Source organism: Sitodiplosis mosellana, unplaced genomic scaffold (genome assembly GCF_009176505.1).
Source record: "Sitodiplosis mosellana isolate CC-2019 unplaced genomic scaffold, AAFC_SMos_1.0 Smas_scaffold_6226, whole genome shotgun sequence".
Classification (NCBI taxonomy): domain Eukaryota; kingdom Metazoa; phylum Arthropoda; class Insecta; order Diptera; family Cecidomyiidae; genus Sitodiplosis; species Sitodiplosis mosellana.
The window spans coordinates 15,123,429-15,149,736 of record NW_022601467.1 but is presented as its reverse complement, the minus strand read 5'-3'; the positions used below and the strand labels follow the sequence as shown (position 1 = coordinate 15,149,736).

Genomic DNA, 26,308 nt, shown 5'->3' with positions numbered 1-26,308 from the left:
CGATACTCGTGCCGTTTTTGCATCGTTTATCATCTTAATGGGAAATACATGTGTTTTAAATTTAATCAATTTGTTTTTATTTACACCAAACAAGAACGGTACTTCCCATACAAAATGCTTTTCGGCTGTCGATCATTCGAAGAGTGAAATTTGTTTACTATTTCGTTTTTTTCTGTTTTTGACTTAAAATTAATTAACGGCACTGGTGCCGGCCACACCAGCTGAAGGCTCTTCTTCGACTTCTAAAAAGCATCGGCTTAGCACATTTCTGCAGAAGATCAATCAAGAAAAGATGAATTTTAATATGCCAATGACTAAAAATAACGAAAGGAATATATTTTTTGTGTGGATAACTTACACGTCGCGTGGACCCCATGGAATGTATTCTTGTCCAGTTGTTGATTTTGACGATGGCAAATTTTGTTCAACGCTATATATTCGAATCTTTTCGTCGTGTTCATTGAACGGTTGCAATCCGGGTGCGGCTGGTGGACAGCTCATTGTCTCATAAATATTTCTCAATTGAACGAAATGCTGACCAAATGTGTCTCGTTGAGCCGAATTATTATCGCTCACCGTTGCACTCCATGTGATAGCGATCGTCATGTGTGGATCGGCCATCGATACGATTTGATTAAACTCTTCGCTGTTATTCACTTGCTTCAAAACGCCTATGAATTTTGTTTCATTTTTCATGAGGAAGCTGCCCAAATTTGATGCACTAGGAATATCACGATCAACATTAGCTATTGGTTTGATGACAAGACTTGACAAGCGATTACGTATAAAATCTGATGGTGTCGTCGCTGGCATCAATCGTTTCTCGTTCTTTTCGAGCAAACATCGAAAACCAATCGATTCATTGAGTCGCAATCCTTTGTTTTCATTGATGAGACGACTGTAACCAGGACTCTGAAGATCTGCAATATTTTTTAACGTTATACAATTTGTGGAAAAAATTGATTTAGAGGGAAATTTTAAAAAGTTACATTTTATATTGTCAGGAATGAGTTTGTAAACTGGACAAAAGAGTTTGATATCGCTCAAAACAATCTCCGTAACGAGAGCGTGATGGACTTGATTTTGGTTTCTAACGTAAAAATCAATTCCAAGCTCATCTGATGTGACGTTGTTCAGCGTACACGTTGCGTCCACGTTCAATGACTCATTCACATTCAAATTCCAGGTGTGGCGAACCAATCGATACCTGTAATTCAAAACGTTTGATGAGTAAAATTGAAAGAAAATGCCAAAAAGGACAATAGAGAGAAATTGCAAAGAATTGTTTGTAAAAAAAATTAAAATTTTCACCTAAGTTTTGGGTAATGCTCAGGAGTGCCGTAGTAGAAAAGAAGTTTAAGCGTTGTTTGACCCTTTTTGAACGGTGCCTGAAGCCAAATCGTAACGGTTTTACCTTCCTTCGGCTGCAAAGTGCCGCCAGTTGCTGAGAATAATTTAAATGCATGTTGTTTACATGCCTCCCTATCGCGACTTAACGCTTCATTGGTTAGATCTCTAAAATCTAAATGACAAAAAATATTGATCGGCGGTTTAATTTTCGAAGAATCAGAAGATTCGAACGAAAAAAATTGTTTAGACCAAAATGTTAAGCAGAGCAATCACATTCTTATTCAAATTTACCTCTAAGAAGTGATAATGGTAACTCTTGACTATTTAATTCGCCTAAAATCCATCTCGGTTCATCGGCCACTACCCAAATGTCGTTCAATGACTCGGCACCAGCGTTGGTCAAATAAACGGTGATCGGTATAATTTCGCCAGCCAACACTTCGGTCGCTATTTGTGTAAAGCTGACATGAAGAGCGGGTGCTGGTGGTAAAATTGCTAAATTTAATTTCTTATCATATTGAGGTGGTTTATCAGCTGCCGATGGTCCATCTGGTTTAATTACAGGTGCCTCAAAATCAATTTTTCCCCATAGACTGGATGTCTCCTTTGTGGCCTAATGGAAATTACTCGAATTTAGAAATTATTCCACTCATTTTGTTTATCGCATATTCTCACCAATTTTCCAACTACTGCTTGTATATCCAAATTTCCGATATGATGTGGCGTCAATTTCATTACAACCACTTTTTTCTCGTGTTCATTCAATTTAATCTGTTTGATGAATGTGGACGCTACAATGTTATAAATGCTGCTTCGATCTTCGGTGTCAACGTCGTTTTTGAAAATATTTCGATTCGTAAATACTTCGCCATTTTGATTTGTAAATGTCCATAGCAAATTGATATCGTCAAATGTGATCGGCGGTTTAATGGTGTTTTCTAATGCGAAACTGATTTCTATTGGTTCTGTTTGAGAGAAAAAAGAACGTGGCATATGTAAGCAACCGGATATTTCGATAAAAATGTCAATTGAATTGAACTCAGTTGAATGCTAAAATACCTCCTTTTATGCTTAGCGGACTATCACTGGTCGGCAATTGATATGTAAATAATGATCGATTCGGCTTGAAAATCATAATCGGTTTGCTCGATGCAGATTGAGCGGCAATCCATTCCAGTTTATTCCATTTCCATTCATCAGCAGCCTCACTCTGATTCATCTGGATTCAATAGAAATTTTTTTTCAATGAATTTTTTTTGGTAATCATGGAGGAAAAGTCTATGCTCTTACATTGATATTAATATTGGAAGCGGCAACCAAATTAGGAACGGTGATTGGTGATGGACATGAAATTAGTACACGAACCGAAGTCTTCACCACTTTGGGCAAGCCAATGTCAAGCAATGTATCGGTGTTTGATTGTTTCAAGAACATTTTCTGCGTGGCAATGTATTCGCTAAGGAACGAAGCTTGTTGAGCTGCACTTTGTAGGCTTGATGGTCGCAAAAGATGCGCCAAAGCCGTAACTGCTTCATCTACTTTTTTCAGTGTTATTGCTTGTTTACTAAGCGTGTAGAAGATATGACTCTCCGCCAAATCCCATCCACGATTTTGAAATATTTGATTCGCCTGACGATAACAACGGAACGAATGCTTTCGCTGGCCAGACTTCGAGTATCTATTGATTATTTTTTTGTTAGTATTTGCGATTCATCGAAACTATTACGATACTTGATGGCTGTGAAACGTGCTAAGATACTCACCGATGACCAGCTAGAACCACATGAAATGCATATTTCCTGAATTGGCGTGGATTTGCCTTTAAAAATAAATAAGCAGATTGCTCGAGCAAAAGACCCGACATCAAATCCGCATCCGTACTAGTCATTCGAATGAATTGACGGGCACCTTCTGTGTATAGCTGCGACGATTTTAATAATTCAACACTCAATAGAGTACATCGTATAGCGAGATTTTGCAGTCTGCACGGAAGAAAATGTGAAGCAAAAGAAGGGGAAACATAATGAGAAAACAAATGGAATTAAAATCAATCGTCATCGATTTCATTATCTTGGCAAATATCCAACGCTTACTTACTTGCATTGATTTAAATAAACTAAAATCGCCTCTTCTAGATAGCTAAATGCCTTTTGATTCGATGCGTTTGTTGTGTTTGATAAAAATGCCGATAGGCCAGCCATTTCCAATGCACTAGCATAGTATTGCCACGCTGAATCGACTTGAAAATCACGTTTCACTTGATGATAATGCTGAAAGGCTTGCGAATAGTTGCCGAACAAAAAGAGTAGATCACCGAGTTTTCTGGTTTGTAGCTCAAGCGATGATTCGCTTGAATACACCACCACATTCTCACTAGCCGAACTAGCACCTGGTTTTGTGGCAAAGAACCGTTTGGTCGCACTCAACAGCGAACGACTTACACTTTTTTTGTTCGAAACTGTATCGTTAAGTAGAATAATTTGTCGTTCTATGAACGGAATCAGTGCACGTATACTAAAATCCTGTACTAAATGCTTTAGATTGTCGATATCAGTGACAGTCAAGTAAATTCCACGTTTCATATCAGCAACCGATTCCCACACATTCGGATTCACAATCTGTGTTTGCGATGATAAACTGTCGAGACTAGATGAGAATTTCGAATGCTGCAACGATAAAAGAACGAACAATAAATGTATAGAAAAGAATATTCATGGAATTGAATCAAACTCTCAAAAGATAAACCGCTTACAATCGTATCAGACACTTGTTCCTGTGACGGACTGAGCGGATGATCAACCGTTTCTTCGGTAATTATACCGGATGGTGGAGTTTCTAGTGTTGATATTTGTACAGTCAATGGCATTGATGATAGGCTGGTTACATCCTGTGGCGTTTTTGGTGCACTTCCCGATTCAGATGTTTCATCCTTTAATAAATTCAATTGAAATATTGTCACAAAAGTCAACAAACGACTTTATTTTAAGAAAAAATTGAAATCTCCTCCGGAAATGTTTGTTTGAACGAACATCAAAACTTACCATTTTGGGTTGCCGTCGTAAAAATTTGAGCCACGGATCGATGATATCATTGGTTGAAGGCGTTTGTTGCGAATTGATTTGTACTAAAAAGCATTTGTTGTCGCCAAAAGTCAATTTCAGTGATTCAAACGCTTGTTGGGCACTACAAATTTCAGAATAAAACATCGAATATTAATGATGGCACTCGCAAAATCAACGCACAAATCATATTCACCTGGTGACATTGCCCTGACTTGGATCATGCAACAGAACATAACAGTTTAATGCATCGGGTGTAAACCATTTCGGCACTTTTGGAGGCGTTGTATTTTGCATAACTTGCACTTTACGCGTTAGCAAATGGGCTGTTTCAAGAGAATTGGGATCACTGGTGGATAAAACGATGAGACAGCTTAAAAAATGTCTAGTAAATTCGTGGTCTGATTGTGATTGAATGGATAAGAAGATTTCGCGCCATTGTTCGAACCATGGCTCCGAAGTGGGAATGTCGATGAAGGTTTGATCTGCAAATCGAAAAAAAAACCGTGAAGGTTAATATACTGGAAATTGAAGTTGGCTGCGCCATAAAAGATGTGCATGAATTCACCGTCAATTTGAATAGGTTTGGTTTTAGTCGATTGCGCCGATGTCACCGTATCGGTGAGCATTTTGCGAGAGACCATCGTTTGTGGTGGCCGCCAATTAACATCACAGAAATTGAGTCGAATACCCTTGACCGATGTCGATGCTCCCGTCGCATCACGAATGTAAGCTGTTTCGAAACAAGAAAACCAAATCCAATTAGAAAACCTTCCACAATTGGCAACTAGTGCAAAATTCACCGAATACTCACCATCATTCGTAAGTTTGCTAAATGGTTGCAGCAATTCAACGAACGAGAGATTGTTTTTATAGCACAGTTCATCGGCCTGCGGGCTACAAAGGACTCCGATCAACGGTGAGAATACATTCTGTATGATTTCCTTTGCGGTTAGCGTTTGCGATGTTAGGTGAATCATTTTTCTTCTTGTTGAATTTCGTGAGGTGTTTCGTGATTTTCAGGCGATTTTTCAAACACTTGGAAGCACTCGACTGTGTTGTGTACACACTGTGTGTGATTGGATGTAGATTCGTTGTTTGCACCGTGACAAGAAACACACAAGATTCAACAAACAAATGAAATGAAATAAAAACAACGTGCAAAACGAACACGAAATAATTCACTGGTTCCGATGCATTTTTGTGGCCGTAACAAAATCGTAAAACTGCACTACATCCAAAATTCTATCAAATGTGGGTATCAAATGTGTCGTAAAGATAGAATCGTCCGCCTATCGAATGGGCCAAATATTCAAGTATTTTGTTGGAGTTTTTTTTTTCTTCTTTTCATTAAATACCAATGCAATATCACTGAAACAGTTGACGGAATGACAGCACTCGCAGCTTACGTATTTCTATGACCATTGGCATCTGTCACTTGTTTCGTATACACGTTAGTGTGTGTGTGTTCGTTCATTCACACTCACACGCATACACACGTCCACTGTACGACTGTCAAACACATACGGATGGATTCATAACACAGTGCTTTGGACATCGTATTCGTCTCTCTACATGCAACACGAGAGAGAAAAAAATCAATTCGACGCGTACTGAAGTTTTGTGAACCGACCTTTTCGTTCAACACCGTGTGAGACTTTTATTTTGATTTTCCTGATTCGGCTGCAAATAATACTGAACAATGGATTCAACACTGCAACACAATGAAGACACTCAAGCCAATCGCTTGATAAAATTTGGCATGCGAATGGGTGTCAGTGCTGCTTTACATCCTTTTGAATATGCCAAAGTGTTGATACAGGTACATTGAGAAAAGAAAAAAAAATAAACATGTCAATTTGTGTGGCCTTGGTCGAAAAACTATTTGCCCATTCCAGATTGGTTATGAACCCATCGCGCCACAACCTGGCAAAACATTTCTTGGACGACCGGCGATGATCTTGCCAAACATCTTTCAATACGGTAATTTGAAACGATGATAAATTCTCGATTTTTCGGTGATAACGTGATGACTAAATGCTTCTTCTTTTTTCTGTGTGACACAGTGAAACATATTAAGAAGGTCGACGGTTTGGCAGGATGTTATCGCGGTTTGACACCAAAATTGGTCGGTTCAGTGATTGGTGTAATTGGCAGCAAGAGAGTAGCAGAAAAATTTGGCCTCGACGATAACGATGACAATGAAAGCAAAGATGATTCGGAACTCACCGAAGAAGAAAGGTAAAAAAAAATGCATGCCAGTTTCTTTTGTCCAGATGAATTTTTTGCTCATGTTTTATGGGAAATTTTAAAATCATTCTCATTTGCAGCTATGAACGATTCCTGAAGAGTCTGAAACGCGATTTGATATTGCATGCATCGGGCATCATCATTACACACCCGTTTCAAGTCATTTCGATTCGAATGATGGCACAATTCGTTGGGCGTGAAACTATTTACAAGTACGACCACTTTCTTTTGCCCTAGTTAAAGCCAAGTTGAGTGACAGACATTTGAACTTTTTAAAATTGCAGATCGATTTGGTCATCAATAAAGGAAATATTCGGGCAAGAGGGATTGTTCGGCTTCTTTTCCGGATTGATTCCGAAATTAATTTGTGATTTGACATGCATTGCACTCACCAGCACAACATGTTATCTCGTCAACAAGTACTATATTAGCGACCAAGGAAATCGCACATACTTCGCTGGATTCATTCAATTCGTCTACGCAAGTGTTTTGTATCCAATTCAAGTCGTTTCGACCTGCATGGTTGTCACTGGTTCAAGGTAATTATTAAAACACAGTTTATATTTTTTTCAATGTTTTTTTTAATAAAACCTTTTCTTCTGTGTACATAGACTTCAAGCTGGTTCCCCACCTCATATGCCCGTATACAAGAACTGGTCGGATTGTTTGACTCACCTGAAATCAACTAATCAACACAAACGTGGTAGTTCCTTATTCTGGAGGTAAATACAATTTGTTGTGAATAACATTACACATGTGACCACATTCACTTAATTTTCGGTACATTTTTTTCCCTTCTCAGATATTATCATCCACAAATTCGCACCGATTCATTCGTTCCATACCCAAAATTGTCAAAGTACTGAGGGACATAACACAAGCGAAATCCCACAATTTTGATTCACATAAATGGCATTTAATTCCTCAACGCCGCTACAGGATTGGTTGTGTGACAGCCGAATTTGAAATAAACTCACATTAGTCAAGCATTTGTTGGTAGTGTTCTGAGTATTTGAGAACAATGTTTCCAAAGAAAAATATTCTATTTTTATTAAAAATGAAAAATGCAAATGTTAAAAAATGCATACAACTGGGGTTTTTCTTATCTTTATGTTCAATGTTTTTCTTGGTTTCACATATCGCATGAAACTGAAACCGAATATGTTTAATACATGCCAAACAAACGATAATTGCTAAGCAAAAGGAATTCTAAAATTTGAATAAATAAAAAACTTTTGTATTTGTGTGTGAAATCGAATAGATATGGTTTTAAGTGGTTTTATTATCGTTTGAACTAGCGATAAATTGATCATTCGGTCGCTAATTTGTACGATTGACGAGAGAAAAGTGTGAATGTTGGTAAATGAGAATTCAAGAACGGCGGTCAACACATTTGGTATTGAATACGCTTGCCATGGTCGATCCCAATTGAATGGTGCCACCACAGAACCAGTCCATGCTCCAACAAATGTACCGAATGCTTAATTATGGAATTCAAATGAGAGCTCTGACACAGGGTGATTATGCGATTTTTTTTTTAAATTAAAAATAGTAAAAGCGACTGACAGGGATATAAGAATTGAAGATACAGATATCAAATGAGTAAGATTTATCATGTATATGAGTAGGATGTAAAAAAAACAATAACTTCAGATACATTTCTTCAACTGTGCATTTTGGAAATATTCTAACTACTCTATTTGACAAGCAAATAAATCGAAATGAACAAATTTTAAATTGGTTGGAGATAAATATTTTATTTAGAGAACGATTTAGTGACACATCTATCACAAAATTTATTGATCCGTCTTCAATTCCACTGCAAGTACAAGAGCTTGAGATACAGAGAGACTTTTGATGAAGAGTTAAATCGCTGAATAGTGATTTGTTGAAAAAAATTTCATGATTTAAATCATACTTACATACTTACTTCTTACTTCAAAGAAAACTATGCTTTTCGTTTTGAATGATTTTGTTCAATTTATTTCTAATATCGCGTGAAACAGAGACAAAATATGCGTACACATTCAACAAACCAACGATGAATTTCTACTTAAACCAATGAAAAAATAATCGAAAAGTTGAATAAATAACAACTGAAAAATGTTTATGCTTCTAAATGTTTGTATGTGAATTCGAATGGTTTTGGTCTCAAGTGGTTTTCTTATCATTTGAAATCAGCGACAAATCGATCATTCGGTCGCTAATTTGTACGATTGACGATAGAAAAGTGTGAATGTTGGCAAATGAGAATCCAAGAACGGCACCCACCACATTTGGTATTGGATACGCCTGCCATGGTCGATCCCAATCAAGTGGGGCCACCACAGAGCCAGCCCATGCTCCGACCAATGTACCGAATGCGTTGTACTGCAACAGTTCGAGTTGCCAAACATCAAACGTTGAACTCAATTCGAACGTATCGTAGAATAAATACTGAACAGTTTTCGATGGTCCCAAAAACAGACCAATCGGCAAAATTGTAAGTGACATCAACAGCACGGCCAATGCAATCGTTTCCTCGTAGTGTTGATGGTACGGTGCACCCATTAGAATGCATACCACAATGAAAACAAAGACAAATATCGTCAACAATGCACACAGTTTGCAAGTCTTTTTGATGTGCGCCACCACAGATGTATTCTTCGTTGACGTCGGCCGAGAACCGGATATTGAATATTCCTTGCTGCCAACATCCAGGCCAAAGGCATATTTACTAATGCCCCAGCGTATTATTTCGCCCGCAACCAAAATCAATGTGATTGGCGAATGCAATTTTCCGGTCCGAATGGAATGCTCGTCTTCAAAGAAACTTATCGTACAAAACATCACAATGAAATGTGACAGAATGACGTGCACAAACGGGAACTTAATGGGAATTATCGGTTTATTTCGTGCAACCATTTTGGAAAATTCTGAAAGAAAAAAAAATGGGTTTTTTCTGTTAGAAACAATTTCGTTCAAGTTTTTTTAATGACAATAAACAAAAGAGTCACTATTTCTTATTCTTTCACATACCAAATTTGTGAATCACTCAATCGACACTAATTATCCTAAACAACTATTACAACTCCACCACGATTTTAACCCTAATCCGAATGTTTTTGTTGATAATTTTTTTCCTCTGCTTTACACTGTGACCATGTTTTTTCGGCGAACCCATTTAATAAACATCATTGAGAAGCAAGCAACAAATTTTCGCACAGTAAAATATTGTTTTTGTACGACTTTATCTATTCGACCACATATTCTCGCGTTATGAAAACTAGTGATGACAAGAACATATGTCAAATGTGTGTTGCATTTGTTTTCTGATGTCCCGATAGAGAACGCTGCAAACAGCACGCAATACAAAAATTCAAAATGCTCATTGAACGAACAGTTTGTTATGAATGGATTATTGCGAGAGAAAGATAAAAAAAATACGCATTGAATGGAAATAATCTTCGTCAGTTCGTCTTATCAGACAGTAAACAAAGTGATCATAGAGTGTAAAAAAAATTTCATGGAATTGTTCCACTCTAATTTCAATAATAGCGTTGCCATATCAGATTGTAAGTAAACTCGAATGTTTGATAAACATTTATAATTGCTAGTCAAGGAGTGTAACAGCAGCGAATAGAAGATATTTCAATAAAATCGTCGTAACATTGTATGCGATAAAAATAATCGAATTCAATAGAATTGGTATTGTGATAGAACGGAATAGAATAAACTTGAAATATTTCAAGTGGCTACAGAGAAAGTCATATTGAAACTTTGTGCTAGACATTATTTGAATTGTACACTTTGAACCGTTGACGCCGATAATTTGGCCGCGGGCAATTTGCTTCTACCAAAAAGCAAAAATACAGTGACACATACTATTTCAACCCGTTCCAAACTCTTCGTAACCATGTTTGTTCGTGAACGAACGAATGTAAGGACAGCGAAATGAAGACATGTCTCAGCATCCATTGGATGATGTATTAACCATAGTGTACCATAGTCAATCATCCTATCAACGCACAAATTGTCTGTATACCGAAATTATATGCACACACGCACTTGAACCAAAGCAACGATTTTGTGTCTCTCATATCTCAACCGATTTTCATTATTTTTCATTTAAGATGCCAAAAACGCTAATGACCACAGGAATGAGAGTGCAAAGAAACACAATAATGGCACGAGAGCGAAAAAGCAAAGCAACACATTACTATCCTCCACCTCTTACTCCTCCCGTTAAATACAAACTGTCCACTGTGGTTGCAAGCAGCAGAGTATCTCATCGAATCCAACATCATGGATGACTGATGTTGATACATCCGCGTATTAATCGTGCACATATTGCGAATGCCGCTCACTGAGCACAGACAGCTAGCGATTAAATTGAGCCAAACTGAGAGCCAAGCACAGCGGAAGATACACATCTCCGTTCATTTTTGAATCAACCGCGTTGAACTTCGAACGAGCTTTCGAGTTCGTCTCTTGGCCATCTGATATATACGAGTACAAAATAGTTACGAAAATCAGTGGTGCACTCAACGGAATTTCCAATCATTTTTTTTTTTGTTCGTTCGTTTGTTGATGAATTTGTAATCAGTGAACTGAAAGAGAATTTACGATATTGAAATTGTGGAATATTTTTTCCTTTCATTAAAAATAAAAACGAAACGAAAGAAGAGCAAAAATATAGCATAGTTTTCAAGTGGACATTTTTTTTTTTAAATAACCGTATTCTGGGGGAAAAAATGGTAAATCACTGATACATTAATACTTTAATTCGAATTTTAAAAGTGTGTGGTATGGTGGGGTGATAAGTTGCTTGGAGCCATTGTGTCTACAATATATACGAATAAATCAACCGTAACATTTTCATTAAATTTATAGATGTAACTTTTTGAGAGTGTAATCTCTCTCTCTCTGTCCTTCTCAATTTTTTGATGGGATAAGCATTAACGTTGATGTTTTTTGTTGTGCAACGACTAATTTGTTTGGTGAGCATTAAATGCATTGGTTGCTATCAGTGGTGAATAGTGACTGTTGACTTATAAACTCACTTTGCTGAACATTGGACTCTGTAAATGTAACTTCTTTTTCACGAACCCTAATGTTGCCGGAGTTTCGAAGATTGTTTGTTTTTTCTCAAGTTCTTTGCATTCATGATGTTTAGCAAATATAGATTGTTCTAAAGAACCACTTGAAAAATTCCATTTTCGAATTATGTGCGTACTTCAATCAAACGTTTTGGAGATTATGAAATACAACCGCCACGAGACACATAAACCCACCATGGCAATGATTGAGCTCTTTTTTTTCATTGGTGAGTCGCTATGTCTCTTCCCGAAATGCCACTCGTGAATATAATTGGAATTTTGGATGCTTGATAAATTCCGTGAGTGACATCCAACGCAATGGAATGTGATACGATGTCGTGCCTCTGTATCTCTGTCGATTCCATTCATAACGCGAAAAAATGTAAAATGAATATTATTGACATTCCCAAAAAAATCAATTCGTACAATTGGCTTTTTGTTATATACGAATTTACGAATCATATGTTTTTGTCGATTTCACTCTCTATCTCTCTCTCTCTCTCTCTCTCTCTCTCTCTTTCTCTCTCTCTCTCTCTCTCTCTCTCTCTCTCTCTCTCTCTCTCTCTAGTCTGTCTGTCTGCACAGTCATCGATTCATGGGATTTTGTAATCATTAGCATTTAAAAAGGATAATAATACGACAAATCTATGGTGACAGAGCGATTTTCGTTTGAATTTGAGTTGCATGGAATCCATCACACCCTCACACTCCAGCTTGTTCATTCGTCCGCCTGCGTGTCCGTCCATTCGTTCCGTTTTCATTCTTTCAACCGTTTAATTCAATGGTGAATTTTCTATTTTGTATTCATATTCACGGTTCAAATTACATTTTATCGAATTTCAAAACAAAACTCACCCAATTTAAAATGATGGCGGTGATTTTTATTTTTAGCATAGGCCTAACCTCATTCCAATCGTATTATCACAACAACAAAAAACAACCAATTAGTATGACCAAAAAAGAGAAAAATTTGACTGGACAACTAGTTTTCAAAATTTATTATAGAATATTATATATTCATTTTAGCTGTGTACAACGCATAAATGAAAACATGCACAACGCATAGATGTTGGCATTATGTCATTTAATAATGACTGACAATAGCGGATTACTTGCTTCAAAGGAGATTTTTATGTGCATAAAAATGCATAAGTATCATCAACGGGATTTAAAAATATATATATATATATATACGTATATAGACACTCACACATAAAGTTATTATGAAGTGCTTTGGAATGAATAACAGCCGCCAACGAAATTCGCATAGGATTATGAAGAGAGAAAAAAAAGTAACGTCACACAAAATAAAATATGAAAATATGTTTAGAGGTGGAATTTGCCCTGTGAGAAGACTCGTTCTTGGAAGCAATCATTTGGTCAATTATATATCTCACACAAGTTTTGTCAACACACGAACTACGACAGCAGTAGCGAGTGGCAACATTGCAGAAGAAAAAACATAAACTTTCCTCTATGTACGCACAGAGTTGTTGATACTAACGTTGAACGGTTGAAGGTCATAAAAACATGCACATGTAGGTTAAATGCCAAAAAAAACTTTTGTTTGGTACATGTCTAGTGACGAACTCACTGATTCGTATCGTCAGTTATGTGACCAGCACATTTGATAATGTCGAACATTGGTCGTATATATCTTTTCATCAACTCCTAAACTCACTTTCTTAGCATATGTTTTTTTCTTGGTTTCGCAGCATACTAATGGCCAATAATCAAGTCCATTGAAGGTAAAAGAGGTCATTGTTATTGAAAATTATGGTGTATACGCCTTAAGACGCCCCGTTTAAACCATAAACATATACAATTTCCATATCGAATATGATTGACCGAATGGTTGGCCAGTTTGTTCCAATTTTGGATGGTCTTTTTTATCTGCTTATCGAAATTCTAATAATTTCTCGTGAAGTATTATCCCTTTGTTCCGTCATGTCATAGAAGATATTGCATTCATGGTTTTTTTCCACTCTTCGTTTTTCTTCTGCTGATCAAAATCTTATCAATAAATTCTTACGTGCATTCACGGTGTTCCACGTAAAAATTTCAGAAGGTTTCATCATTTTCTTATGTTGGCTCAATACGAAAAATGTTTCTACTTCTCTGTTTTCTTTTAATTTTTTTTTTCGTTTTCGTTATTCTTTCTTTCTTTGTTTCGATCACAGTGCGCGATACTTATATGGACTCAATAACATATCAATCTACTTCAAGAGTTTATCATTGATTTCATTGTACATGCTGGCGAAAACCAACCCAGTGGAATCGTACAACACTTCAACAACTGAAGAATGGACTAAGAACAAGTCTTATAGGTAAGTATGGCTCTCATTACCATGTACCATCGTCATTACCATCGTTGCACTCAATCTTCAAGTTTTTTTATTTAAAAATAAATAAGTTTTATTATTTAAGCAGTTTTATTGTGTATCGTGTCTCTCACGCTCTCTGCGTGTATACCCGTATCACAAAGCCCAATACACATTTACTCGGTCCTAAATTGAGAATAAAAAAAAAAGGAAAAGGTTCAATTCATTGGTTTGAATGATGATGTCCAGAAAATTAAGCAAAGTTTCATTGTTCCTTTTGCATCGCCTCTTTGTTTACTTTGACTGATTGAACGCGGAACAAAAAAGAAGAAAATAAGTTTCTTATTGGTTTAAGGGAAAATGAGCAAATGTTTAAGAAGCATTCAGAGTGTATATTGAGATGAACGAAATAACTGTGAATGAGATTCTTAGCGACCGTTTTATCGCAACAACACGCAATCTATCCCACCATGCTTCGTATCAATATATATACATATATATATATATTAGAATATGTGAAGATTTGCTAGCGACAGCCGCGCAACGTCCGAAATACACCAATCAAAGCTGTTCTTCTTGTTCATTCCTATCAACTAGCCGCTATACGGCTGCTGACTGACTCCATTTACAGATGTTTATGATCCTAATATCATACATTGTAATATTCGGTGAATGCCACTAAAAAAATATTCATACTTATTTAGTGCGTGAGACGCATGGTCACTCATTTAGTGAGTGAGATGCATGCGGATGAGATGAAGCAAAGCAAAAGGGAAGCGCGCAACTAGAACATAGAGTTAATGGGTACTACGTGTTTGTGTTTATGTCCGTATTCTAACGACGGAGTGACGAAATGTATGCGCGCTATATCGTTCGTTCGTATGGAGTTGCCCCGCTTCTCTTTCGCCTTGTTTCGTCTCATCCGCGTGCTTCTCACGCACTAAATAAGTATGAATATTTTTTCAGTGGCATTCACCGAATATTAAAATGTATGCCCAATAAACACAATCTAGCTTGAAATTTTCTTTTTCTGCACTGCGTTTCTTTGAATTTCAAAGGACGGAAGCAATCACAGCTAATTATTCTAAAATGGTTTCTATTTTGCAGCGTTTACTTTTCACTATCATCTTATCATGGTTACCTAGATCCACTTTTTCTCGAATCAATTAATATACATTGGATGCGATTCGATCCACCAAAGCCGTGGGAGCATTATACACTGGCAATGATTTATTTGTTCATTATGGTTGTTGGCATGTTCGGAAACGCCTTAGTTGTCTACATGTTTTTGCGGTAAGTAGTTTCCTAATTGATTTTTCCACCTTTTCAAGAAAGTAAAAAAAAAACAACATCAACAATTCCACCCACAGACTTCGCAACTCAATGTTGAATAACAAAGACACAACCGGTACAGAGAAATTTCTTTTGTGCAAAAAGGAATTTGTACTTATTTTCATTCCCTTTCTCTCTCTTCGTCTCGCCCTTGTGCTTGTAAGCAATCAATTCAACAATGTCTTTTGCAGATGTCAAAAGCATAAATACACCACTTTTCAAATTACATTGCTTTTATGCACAAATATTTGTATCCGTGATTCGTGATAGCAATAAATCTTATATACAACGAATCGTCTCGTTAGGATAAAAACCACCACCGGTTTCCAGATGCAAAATCAAAGGTATTTAACGTAGATCAGGTGGTTGAACAATTTGCGCTGATAATAAAATTGTAAATGGATTTCCCATGAAAATCCCATTCAGTCACTGTTCACTGACCATGGTAATGATTTTCTCCTGATTTCGAAAGCAATTTATTTGACTTTTTGCGTGCGTGCGCGTGTGTGTTGTGGTGCAAAAGTCGAGTTAAGGTTGAAAAACATCAAATCAAGATGAATCAAATGGTGTGGTTCTACACAAATTCCGTAGAATTCAATACTACTTTGGTTTGGATGCATTTCGATGGTTTTTAGTGTGATAGACTAACTGAACGTAAATTTGTTGATGCAATCATTAAGTTTTTCAATCAGTTTGCTGTAATATTATTTTAGGTGTACGCACTGTCAATGAACGTAGAATGTGTTCTCATGCAAAATTTAATTGATTAAACGAACGTGATGAAATGCAATGGGTTAATGAAGAACAAAAATCAAAAGTGCACATTTGAATATGAAAAATTGAAAGATCCATTCTCAAAGGCGTGCCCAAATATTCAATGACCGAGCAAATAAATGATGATTTATGAATAGATTATACAGATTTGAAGTGTATATAGATTTATAGATATGTTCCACATCAGAGATCAACTCTCTTTCTCTCTACGTACACACTCGCACACAAATGCACAAATTCGTAGAAATTATCATGCTGATGAGATAACGCCATTAATTTGTACTTTAATCCCGGACTTTAGCGAGTTTAATTCAAAATTATACTCTTGTATTGACAATCCCCGTTGTGAAACGAATCAATAGAAAGGAAGACGAAAGCTTAAAAATTCTCTTTTAATCCTTTTTTCGTCGAGAAGAGTTTTTTTTTTGTTTTTCCACCAGCCAAAAAATTCGATGAAAAGGGGGAATTCAATGATGGGAAAATGTAAACAAAAAGAAAACTCAATAAACAAACTTCGCTTTAGGTATTTTCTGCGGCGATTTTTTTTTCTATTTTTAATGAATAGAAATGTTTTAAAACATCTTCATGGATTGACGGGAAAATGTCGTAATTTGCGTTTACTGGAGTAGTTTGTGAAATTGCGCTTGATTTCTATTGATTGAATGCACACAACAATCTATTGAATGTGCCAAACATATAAAAATAGTTTTCATCAATAGATGCACTTCAGTTTTTGTCAAAGTTCATCGGAGCTAAACAACTTTGTTCCATTACCAATAGCGAAACTTATGCCAGGAATACGATCAAACATGCAATCCAAAACAAAAATATCAACTTGCGTTGAGACACATGGCACCGGAAAAGTCATCATTCAGTTTAAATATTGTCTATACGGCTGGAGATTCTGATGCTTTTGATGCTTATAAAGCAAATATAACCAATTTTTGGCCCGGTGAAAGCGTTGTGTTTCGATTATTCATGCACAAATGTGACACAATTTCCAAAATCTATTAACTGTATCAAGTAAATTGATACCTCAAAAACAAGACATATATGCCTTTTCATATATGGTATTTAGAAATCATATGATTTTCAGAAGAAATTCGTTACGCACAATCCAACGCTTATGTCAAATCATTTTTATAATAATTTTATAAAAAATAATTGAAATAGAAAGAGTAAACTAGGACGAAATTTTATAGAAACAAACTTAGCAATGTTTTTTTTTTAAAAAACTATGAATCATGAACTTTGTGTAAAATAAGTAACACAATAATTTATCTGTGACTGTATTTATCGCTGACACAGTTTTTTCCAATCATCAAATTTTACATCCAAACCTTAAAATTTATATGGGTTTGGTGGAATTTTTTGGTGTTATCAAAAACCATGATGCACCCACCCAATTTTCCAATCAGCTATTCATCACTTTTCTTTTTGTGTCCTCTCTTCTTCCAAACAGTTGCCGAATTTTGCGAACTTCAGCTAATATTTTGGTTATAAATTTGGCAATATCTGACTTTCTCATGTTGGCTAAAACTCCGATATTTATTTATAACAGTATGAAGTTTGGCCCAGCTCTCGGTGAATTTGGTAAGTTTTCTATTTTAATTTGCAAATGTGACCGTTCTTCCACACTGGCATGCATAAAGTTGGGCGATAGATTACACTGTGCGATAAGGAAAAAATAGCCTTGCTCCCCAGAAACGAGACCAGCACATTTTCAAAGTATATAGACAAGTCTTTAGAAGCCGCCAGTGACCGTTTGAATGCTCTAGAATGAAAATCAATGTTTGATTTTGTTTAAGTAGAAAAAAAAAACGAAACAGACGTAGTTTTCATTCTAGAGCGTTCATTTATTGGTTGTGTATTTTGTGAGGTACTCTTATTATCGGAATGGCTTCCAAATTTGGACTTTTATTATTTGATGAAAAAAGTTGGTCACAGTATTTTCTGGTGTTCGGGTCAATCTAAATAAAACTTTACTTCTACATAAGCTTTTTTCGTCGCATAATTCCATAAGTGATAGCTCTACACTTCGTTTGTCTATTTTTACTATTTTTTTCTTTCTTACAGCATGTCGATTGTATGGTTTCATCGGTGGATTAACCGGTACGGTGTCAATAACAACCTTAACGGCAATTTCGCTCGAACGCTACTTTGTGATTATTTATCCATTGAACCCAACTATATTTGGAAGTAAGAAATGGCGTCCAATAATCATGGTGACCGTTGTATGGCTATACAGTTTTACATTTTCCGTGATGCCCGCTTGTGACATCGGTTTCAGTAGATACACGCCCGAAGGCTTTTTGACCAGCTGCAGTTTTGATTATTTGGACGAACGTACATCGGCTCGAGTATTTATGTTTTTATTTTTTGTTGGCGCTTGGATGGTTCCTCTCACCATAATTATCTACAGCTACTCGAAAATCATGAAGGAAGTGATTGCAACGGGCAAAATTCAATCGAACCGAAGTCGCAATCGGATCGAGCATAAGCTAATGATTGTTGTGATAAATGTAATCGCGCTATGGTTTATCGCATGGACACCGTATTCAATTGTAGCGCTGTTTGGCATTACCGGCAAAAAAGAATATCTAACACCATTGTACTCGATGATCCCGGCTTTATTCTGCAAAGCATCCGCTTGCATAAATCCATATCTGTACTCGATGACCCATCCACAATTTAAAAAGGAAATTCTTCGTTTTGTTTATGTCAAATTTGGCATTGGCAGTGCAAACCAATTTTCAACCACAACGAAAACGATGAGTGTTCGTTTTGTGAGCACCACACGATACACACGTCGAACATCAACAATTGACATGAAGTAAAGTTGGAGTTGTCGACCTTGAAGAGAGAAGACGTTAAGAAAACCGCTAAGGAACTACTAATCACATACACACATGAATCAATTAACTGTTTTGTGGTAATCATTTGCATTGTGCATGTGTGTGTATGTGTGCAACATGCCATTATCACAAAGCTACAACACTAACAACATTTTTCAATTAGCATACGCGATTCCAAAACTAAAGTTTACACCGAAATTCGATCAACGGGAATATACATATAGTTTTGAATGATGATAAAACCGATTGATTTTGACGTAACATCATTTGTATGGCATACAACTCTACAATAATAAAACCCAAACCAATTTGCCTAAAGCAATTTCATATGTGCAATGTTCAATGTGATTACATCAAGAAATGCAATTCCCATTCAATGTGGCCGCATTCTTCTGACGAGAGCGGGACATATTTCGACGAATGGCACACGCATTTACATTAGGCACATATTGAATGTGCAGTGCATTCGACGAATAAATTCGTTCAAAGCTGCGCTCGCACGCTCACTCCCTTTCTTTTTCTCTCTCTCTCTCTTTCTCCTCCGCAAACATTTAATTCAATTTGTGACTTGATGCTTTTTCCACCATCGCATCCTAGCTTCTTATCACAATTCAAATAATATCGGCTTTGTAATGATGTAAAATGAAACCATTCCAATCGGCCATCAAACCATACAATCAATCAACGAATCAAACGACATTGCAATATATACGCTTTTGATGGGAAACGAATGACATGTACACTAAATTGTCCCGCATTGTGAATGTCTTCTACCTGTATTATGAGGACAAAACACACCGACAATGAAAAATTTGTAAATTGCAATTTTCGACTAAACAAATATTTTTCCATGTTTCATTTATACCCTTTTTAACGATTCGAGAATTGTAATGAGCGCAGATTTCTATCTCTGTTCGCCTATTTATTTATTTTTTAGTCATTTTTTGCCTTTTTTCCAATCGTAGCAAGAGGACTCATTTGAAATAAGAAAAAAAGTGTATTTTGAAAGAATAATGAATGAAGTCAGAAAAAAAATAGCCGAATGAGTAACGATCAAAATATTCCTACCTAAGCAAAAGAATGAAAAAAAACAAACAAATTAAGATTCTAAGTACAACAGAGAACTATTCCAAAATAACCACTTCACATGGTGTGTGCTTAAATTTAGCGTTAAAAACAATAGGTAAATAGATGTGATGTATATTGTGATAAATAAATATCAAAAAGCTCAATGCTACGCAAAGAACGAACCAAAAACTGCAACATGAATTTATTTAATCCGAATGTAATTTAAAAACCATGCACAAATAAAAAAAAGTACCGAAAGGAAACACAGAATGAATGAAAGAAAGAACAAAAAAAAATTGAATAAACGGAAGAACTTTTATTGTTGTGGAAAAACAGGTGATTAACATTGCATTTATCTGTGCGAAGCGATCAAAAGGAAACGGTAGTTGTCGGTGGTGAGTTCGAAGTGCTGCGTATGAAAGTAAATGTGGACCAAAACCGAGAAAAATGTGCCGCAAGCGAGAGTAATTACCCTAATGTGAATGTAAATCGATGTTTATGTGTCGAAACACGCACACACACAAAGTCAACGTGTCTGCCAAACGGTGTTTTAAGTAATAATATGCTCTAATAAAATCACTTGTTCGACGGGTTAATTGGTGGCGAAGAGGTTTAATCGGTGTGCTCGATGCTTCAGCCAGTCAGCTAGCAACCATTGTGTATGCACACACTCTGCAGCCAACCGTTTCGTATATGTGTTTGTGTGCATGTAACTCGATTCACTCTCGCAATACACTCGATTTTCCATATTTGGCCAGCTTGTGCGCGGAACGCACACATACGTATACACGCTGCTTGTGTGCCTGCTGTCACATTTTCCGTGAAGCTATTATAGCATTCGGCTTGTCGCTTCGGTGATTATATTTTCGCTAGTCTGTGCTCTATTCCCATTTGTTTAACGAAAGCACCGAAATTTTTCGTTTTTTTTCTTTCCTGTTCCATAATTTGTGTGTGTGTGTGTGTGTTTGAATCAAAACGACAAAATTCACTCCGTATCTTGCTTTTGGAAGAGTATACTTTGGCAAAAACTTTTTTCCTCCTAACAAGAAGGAAGGCAGAAAAAAAAATAAACACGAAATACACGAGAGATTATACAGTCTGAGCTTTTAAAAAAATCCTACGCACTCGTACATGGATAGCATTTGCATAAAATGTGTCGAGTCGCTCTTGAAAATCAATTGAATTGGCTTAAACACGTTTACTACACGCGATTTTCTGTCAAGTAATATATTCGGTTATATTATGTGCGTTCGTTTCGCTATGAATGCAATATTTTGAGTTTTATGAGCTTTTAAGGATTCGACATACACATAAAAAAAGAAAAAAAAATACGAGTAAAAAGAATACTGCGTGTCATAAATAGTACATTTTGTTGTACATTCGAAGAATTTTGCGAGATTTTCCAAGTGTGGTTTCACAAAACCACAAGTTTGAAATGCGTTCGAATTGACTGGAAAGAAAAGCTCCTGGAAAACATAAGGAATTTTGCGTCATTATTTTTAATGTTTAACCACTGCTTGATTGGTAAAGTTTGCTGAATTTTGTGTGTTTGTGTTTGTGTGTCTGTGCCGAGCGCGAAAGAAGTTTTCCAACAATGAATGGAGTTTCATTTCTCCGAGGCTATCGTAAATTCTTTACACAGTAAGGGCAACGAAAACAGACAGCGAGAAAAAAAGAATCGAAAAAGAGCCACGACGATGTGAAAGTTGTGTTATTTTTTTTACTTCAATTGGCTGGACGGGACCAGATGACGACGAAAAACGACGCAGAAAAAATGTTGACAAGCCAGAGGAAACATTTCCGGTGTACAAAATCCAATTTTAAAACATAAAAGTAAATTCATCCCGACATTCACATAATTCAATCCGTACACGTGAATTACGTGAAACGCACGATATATACGTGCAGCATTGTTGCTTCTTTTTATCATAGGTACTTACTTATATATCTCTTTGTTATATTCATTCCATTTCAATCTCTGGACGCGTATTCAATTTGCAAAAGGCTGTGAAAATTTATTGATCAGCATTGACAATGCTTCGGCAAAGACCGACCGCGTAGACGGGATGAACAAAACACGAAAACGAGGGTTGGTTGGTTGACTAGAATGGTAGTTAAAGAAGACAGAAATTGGAACAAAACAAAAGATGAAACAGTGTTTTATCAATAATCCGTCAATAGTATTCAGCCAATCATCTCTATGGTGCGACAAGCATTGATTTTGTTCATTCCATTTTCCGAACACAATTGGTGTTTCCGTTGCCTTAGTAGTCGACGTCATTCGTTGTCTTCTTCTTATTCTGTATTGGATTTGTTGTTTTCATTTTGGGCGAAACGAAAGAATCCAGATTGATTCACCGTTTATTTAGGATCTGGTTCGCTCGTTCAATTTTCACGGTGTTTTGTGCAAAAAAGACAACAAAAGTTTGAATCGAGGGTGAAATACATTGAATAAAATTGTGTGCTAACTTTATGTTTGGGTGTATTTTTGTTTGTTTTTTTTTTCGATTCATCTCTCGCTCGCAACCTCTCTCCGCTGCTGGTGCCCACGCATCCCGTCTGTGATCGTTTCATTCGAAAAAAAAAGGAATTGAAAAAGTGCACGTGGGCAATGCGTTTATCGATATGGATTCCAGGCATTTTGGGAATCCTCGGTCCAATCGTCATACCCATATCACATATGGTTGTACTATGGTTCTATTGGCAAAACTATGCTCGTTTCGTTGACCGCCGATTTTGTTCGTGCTCCTGCTGGGACACCGTATTCAAAGGTAACAAACATACACATCATATCCATCCATATTCATACGTGCATGATCCGTACATAACATATGTTATTATTACTTTGAGTTTTATTTTAATTTGATTTGGCTGCATTTGATGTGCGCGACTGAAACATTTATGAAGCTTATTAAGTTGAACAGTCGCAATATATATATATATATATATATACATACACTACCGTGCAAAAGTTTGGAACCACTAGGTATTTTTCATACAAATTGACCATTTTTGGTGGACTCATTAACATATTTCGGAAACACCTGCACTCTTGATATTTTGTGCATAGTTTCTACAACGTTTCAATAGTAAATCACAGAGGTTTCATCAAAAAATATTCATGAATTTCAAAAATATAGCAATTTGAATTTGTACTGTGTGAAAAATGATCAAATTTGTATGAAGATTAAAACAGATCAAATTCGAATTGATATATTTTTTAAATACGTGAATATTTTTTGATGAAACCCCTGTGATTTACTATTGAAACGTTGTAGAAACTATGCACAAAATATCAAGAGTGCAGATGTTTCCGAAATATGTTAATGAGTCCACCAAAAATGGTCAATTTGTATGAAAAATACCTAGTGGTTCCAAACTTTTGCACGGTAGTGTACATACAGACACTCGTACGCACGTAATTTTACTCTGAAATTGATTTGAACCTCGGTATTTTCGGCAGGCACATATGAGTCAGGCATTGCCAGCTACAAGCACTTATACTTCAATGCAACGGAGAATACGATGAAAATATGGATTTTGACAGTCATTGCTATAATCGCTCTGTACGAATGTGCAAAACATCTAATCAGCCTAATGATTTTGAAATCGGTGCGATACTCCATGATATTCCTATTCTGCCTATCGATTTTCTCGCATTATTATGGATGGTGGGCCTTTCTTAACTATTACAATGACGATTTTTACAGCCAATGGAACCACCAAATGTTTTTTACGGTAAATACATTCAATCTCCATTTTTTCTTTGATTCGACAATGTTTTCCCCCTTACCTTTCATTCATCCCGTTCATATTATCATTCAATGACCCTCCTAGATCTAGCATTCAATTAATATATAACATTCAGAAAATATGAAGGATTACAAGAAACACTGTTATCAAACAATATTTATACATATCTTGTTTAATCGTTGCGATATTCTCATTTGTGTGTTTCTCTTCTCTTCTTTCTCTCGTTTATTTTTATTTTATTTTTTGTTTTGTTCGTATACCAAAAAAAATGTTCTTCATTTGTTTATCGTTTAGATAACCGAATTATTATCGACTAGTGTAGTGTTTCATTTAGCGAATTTAGAAAATATAGTAACGCCAAGAAAAGTACTCTCTGTCGTCGGCATAGCCATACTGCATATTGTAGCAAGTGGGTTTGATCAATTCATTGCGAATGTTTTCAAAGGTGAAGGCTTGCTTCATCAGGTACATATCAATTTAAATGGAATTAGATTTTATTTACAAAACTTTTACAATATCAACCAACAAATTTACATGCCATTTACATTTCCAATTACACCATACAAAACACTCGAAACTCTCTCAACTTCACCAATGCACACTAACATTATACTTACATGCACGCACACAGACATACACACAAAACACACATACACAATTCAATAAAACATCGAATTAAGTGGAAATTTTAATTTTTCTTACCGTAGCCTTAGTCGTGATTATGTTTGATAGAAATAATGTGATTTGCTGATGTATAATTTCTAGTCGATTTGCAATAGCGATGACAAATCATTAGAATTCATTCGGTCTGGCCGTTTGGTTTTATTGTTTTTTTTTTCTGCTATTTTAATGCTCTATTTAATCATCATTCTAACAATCAATTTTCTTCTCTTCTTTCTTCTTTTTTTTGTCTTTTTCCTGTTCTCTCTTTTTTCGCAAAAAAAAAATCGCACGTCGAAAACCAAAAATACAAAAAAAAAAACAAAAATAATGCGCGCACACACATATACACGCACAATTGCAGATAATTCGGGACTTAGGCTTTATGATACCAGACATTTTTCATTTCATTATACCGATTTGGCTTCTGCGAAAATCAAGACGCGAAAATTACTCGACTAAACCATTTTATCGAGATCATAAATTGAAAAATGATATCGTAGCTACGTTTGTCATTGTGACCATATTATTGCTGGTTTGTTTATTCTTGTAAAACACACGGGGCCAACGGCAACACACAATTTGTTATTTGCGATTTTTACATCATTTTATTTGTTTCGGATGGATTCCATTCCTGAAAACTGACCTTGTTTTTTTCTTTCTTTTGGGTTTGTTTGCATTTTGTTTAAATTACCATTGCCGACCATTTGTCGCCCATCAAATTATCTGATTATGCTTAGAATGTTTTTCAAATTGTTCACAAATAGAATGCCATCATAAATATTTATTCAAGCATTAAGGCGTTTTTTTAGAGAAATCAAGGACTGGATAATGAATACAACTTTTTTTCTACTCAATTATACACATGAAATCTAAATAGAAGCCAAACGCTTCTTCAAATAATGAACATGCTAAATTCTTACCGATATGACAATAAGCCATTTTATTTCCATGTTTTTTTTTCATTTTTATTGCCACATTTTCCTCTTTATTTTTTGTGAGTATTTTCGCGGTGAATAGCAACCGAAGATGAATTTTTGGTTTTGAACAGCCCCCCCCCAGCCGCAATAAGGAGCCGATTAATTGAGTTGCCTTCGATGACAATTGAATCAAACAAAAAACAAATCAAATTAGAATTTATTCAAACACATTGGATAGCCTTCAGAAAATTACAGGTCAAACGAAACGAAAAAATAAATAAATCGAAAATCAATTTATACGAAAAATGGAAATTTGTTGTGAAAATCATTTTCTTTATTGCGTTGATTTAAATTTCATTTTCTTTTCTATTTTTGCAATACACTTGAACACTCAGTTAAACGAATTTGTTTGTTAATGTTCCTTATCATAAAATACATAATGACTTGATAGCGACAGTGATAGACTTCTTTTTTCTAAACAAAATATACAGTCATCGATTTTATGTTTCATTTGTATCAATTTTGGTTATCATTAAATCTTAATAGCAGCGCACACTCAAAGGCACTTGCTGAAAACATTTGAATTAATTGACAGATTGAAATTGTGAGATTGTTAAGTATTTTATTTCTACTAAAAATGAAAGAAATTTCTTTTCAAATTGAAAATTAAATCAAAGTCAATTGAAGTATATATATTGATGAGATAAAAAAAAACCAGCCAACCAAACGAGAAAGATGGTCAGCTACGGCTGACGCTCGTTATCCAGATAATTTGCGTGCCGTGAACGCATATAGAACGCTCCGCTGACATTCCGTTTTTGTGACGTGCGATCCATCCAAATTCATGATAGAATTCATCATTTTTCTGACTTTGTGACGTGGTATCCA

General features: G+C 35.9%; 5 protein-coding genes across 7 annotated transcripts; 3 read left to right on the top strand and 2 right to left on the bottom strand.

Moving 5' to 3' along the window:
• Positions 1-53: 53 nt before the first annotated feature.
• Positions 54-5,874, bottom strand: LOC129578143 (trafficking protein particle complex subunit 8). The gene is made up of 15 exons (XM_055466290.1): positions 5,224-5,874; positions 4,978-5,142; positions 4,606-4,894; positions 4,392-4,533; positions 4,103-4,279; positions 3,448-4,016; positions 3,114-3,332; positions 2,641-3,028; positions 2,410-2,569; positions 2,026-2,315; positions 1,642-1,963; positions 1,312-1,522; positions 990-1,207; positions 359-920; positions 54-268 (listed from the first exon to the last, which is right to left on the bottom strand). Exons 1-15 carry the CDS (start codon positions 5,387-5,389, stop codon positions 190-192), a joined length of 3,957 nt encoding a protein of 1,318 aa, XP_055322265.1. The 5' UTR covers positions 5,390-5,874; the 3' UTR covers positions 54-189.
• A 61-nt stretch (positions 5,875-5,935) lies between these two features.
• LOC129578140 (mitochondrial carrier homolog 2) lies at positions 5,936-7,921 on the top strand. Its single transcript, XM_055466288.1, has 7 exons — positions 5,936-6,231; positions 6,308-6,392; positions 6,476-6,650; positions 6,740-6,871; positions 6,944-7,198; positions 7,271-7,381; positions 7,462-7,921. The coding sequence occupies exons 1-7, from the start codon at positions 6,112-6,114 to the stop codon at positions 7,523-7,525; spliced, it is 942 nt and encodes a 313-aa protein (XP_055322263.1). The 5' UTR covers positions 5,936-6,111; the 3' UTR covers positions 7,526-7,921.
• A 692-nt stretch (positions 7,922-8,613) lies between these two features.
• LOC129578141 (phosphatidylinositol-glycan biosynthesis class F protein) lies at positions 8,614-9,954 on the bottom strand. The gene is made up of 2 exons (XM_055466289.1): positions 9,678-9,954; positions 8,614-9,574 (listed from the first exon to the last, which is right to left on the bottom strand). The coding sequence occupies exon 2, from the start codon at positions 9,561-9,563 to the stop codon at positions 8,811-8,813; it is 753 nt and encodes a 250-aa protein (XP_055322264.1). The 5' UTR covers positions 9,564-9,574; positions 9,678-9,954; the 3' UTR covers positions 8,614-8,810.
• Positions 9,955-11,143: 1,189 nt separating this feature from the next.
• Positions 11,144-20,276, top strand: LOC129578139 (opsin, ultraviolet-sensitive). 2 transcript variants are annotated; one of them, XM_055466287.1, is made up of 5 exons: positions 11,144-11,395; positions 13,918-14,064; positions 15,166-15,351; positions 17,627-17,757; positions 18,241-20,276. In XM_055466287.1, exons 2-5 carry the CDS (start codon positions 13,988-13,990, stop codon positions 18,999-19,001), a joined length of 1,155 nt encoding a protein of 384 aa, XP_055322262.1. In that variant the 5' UTR covers positions 11,144-11,395; positions 13,918-13,987; the 3' UTR covers positions 19,002-20,276. The 2 variants fall into 2 exon arrangements, with proteins under 2 accessions (XP_055322262.1, XP_055322261.1); XM_055466286.1 differs by lacking the exon at positions 11,144-11,395 and adding an exon at positions 12,386-12,521.
• Positions 20,277-20,952: 676 nt separating this feature from the next.
• LOC129578138 (uncharacterized) lies at positions 20,953-26,248 on the top strand. 2 transcript variants are annotated; one of them, XM_055466285.1, is made up of 5 exons: positions 20,953-22,019; positions 22,675-22,858; positions 23,551-23,825; positions 24,135-24,305; positions 24,865-26,248. In XM_055466285.1, exons 2-5 carry the CDS (start codon positions 22,699-22,701, stop codon positions 25,051-25,053), a joined length of 795 nt encoding a protein of 264 aa, XP_055322260.1. In that variant the 5' UTR covers positions 20,953-22,019; positions 22,675-22,698; the 3' UTR covers positions 25,054-26,248. The 2 variants fall into 2 exon arrangements, with proteins under 2 accessions (XP_055322260.1, XP_055322259.1); XM_055466284.1 differs by lacking the exon at positions 20,953-22,019 and having other exon boundaries at positions 22,059-22,858; positions 24,135-25,002.
• Positions 26,249-26,308: the final 60 nt, after the last annotated feature.

What these genes read in the sequence shown, in the direction of transcription:
- LOC129578141 (XM_055466289.1), bottom strand. Translation starts at nt 9,563, where the DNA reads ATGGTTGCACGAAATAAACCGATAATTCCCATTAAGTTCCCGTTTGTG.
- LOC129578138 (XM_055466284.1), top strand. Translation starts at nt 22,699, where the DNA reads ATGCGTTTATCGATATGGATTCCAGGCATTTTGGGAATCCTCGGTCCA. An exon ending in CTGGGACACCGTATTCAAAG is followed by an intron (nt 22,859 to 23,550) that starts GTAACAAACATA and finishes TATTTTCGGCAG; the next exon opens with GCACATATGAGTCAGGCATT. An exon ending in ACCACCAAATGTTTTTTACG is followed by an intron (nt 23,826 to 24,134) that starts GTAAATACATTC and finishes TTTATCGTTTAG; the next exon opens with ATAACCGAATTATTATCGAC.
- LOC129578139 (XM_055466287.1), top strand. Translation starts at nt 13,988, where the DNA reads ATGCTGGCGAAAACCAACCCAGTGGAATCGTACAACACTTCAACAACT. An exon ending in GTTGTCTACATGTTTTTGCG is followed by an intron (nt 15,352 to 17,626) that starts GTAAGTAGTTTC and finishes TCTTCCAAACAG; the next exon opens with TTGCCGAATTTTGCGAACTT. An exon ending in CCCAGCTCTCGGTGAATTTG is followed by an intron (nt 17,758 to 18,240) that starts GTAAGTTTTCTA and finishes TCTTTCTTACAG; the next exon opens with CATGTCGATTGTATGGTTTC.
- LOC129578143 (XM_055466290.1), bottom strand. Translation starts at nt 5,389, where the DNA reads ATGATTCACCTAACATCGCAAACGCTAACCGCAAAGGAAATCATACAG. An exon ending in GTTTATTTAAATCAATGCAA is followed by an intron (nt 3,333 to 3,447) that starts GTAAGTAAGCGT and finishes TCTTCCGTGCAG; the next exon opens with ACTGCAAAATCTCGCTATAC. An exon ending in TCCGCTAAGCATAAAAGGAG is followed by an intron (nt 2,316 to 2,409) that starts GTATTTTAGCAT and finishes TCTCTCAAACAG; the next exon opens with AACCAATAGAAATCAGTTTC.
- LOC129578140 (XM_055466288.1), top strand. Translation starts at nt 6,112, where the DNA reads ATGGATTCAACACTGCAACACAATGAAGACACTCAAGCCAATCGCTTG. An exon ending in ATGGTTGTCACTGGTTCAAG is followed by an intron (nt 7,199 to 7,270) that starts GTAATTATTAAA and finishes CTGTGTACATAG; the next exon opens with ACTTCAAGCTGGTTCCCCAC. An exon ending in GGTAGTTCCTTATTCTGGAG is followed by an intron (nt 7,382 to 7,461) that starts GTAAATACAATT and finishes TTCCCTTCTCAG; the next exon opens with ATATTATCATCCACAAATTC.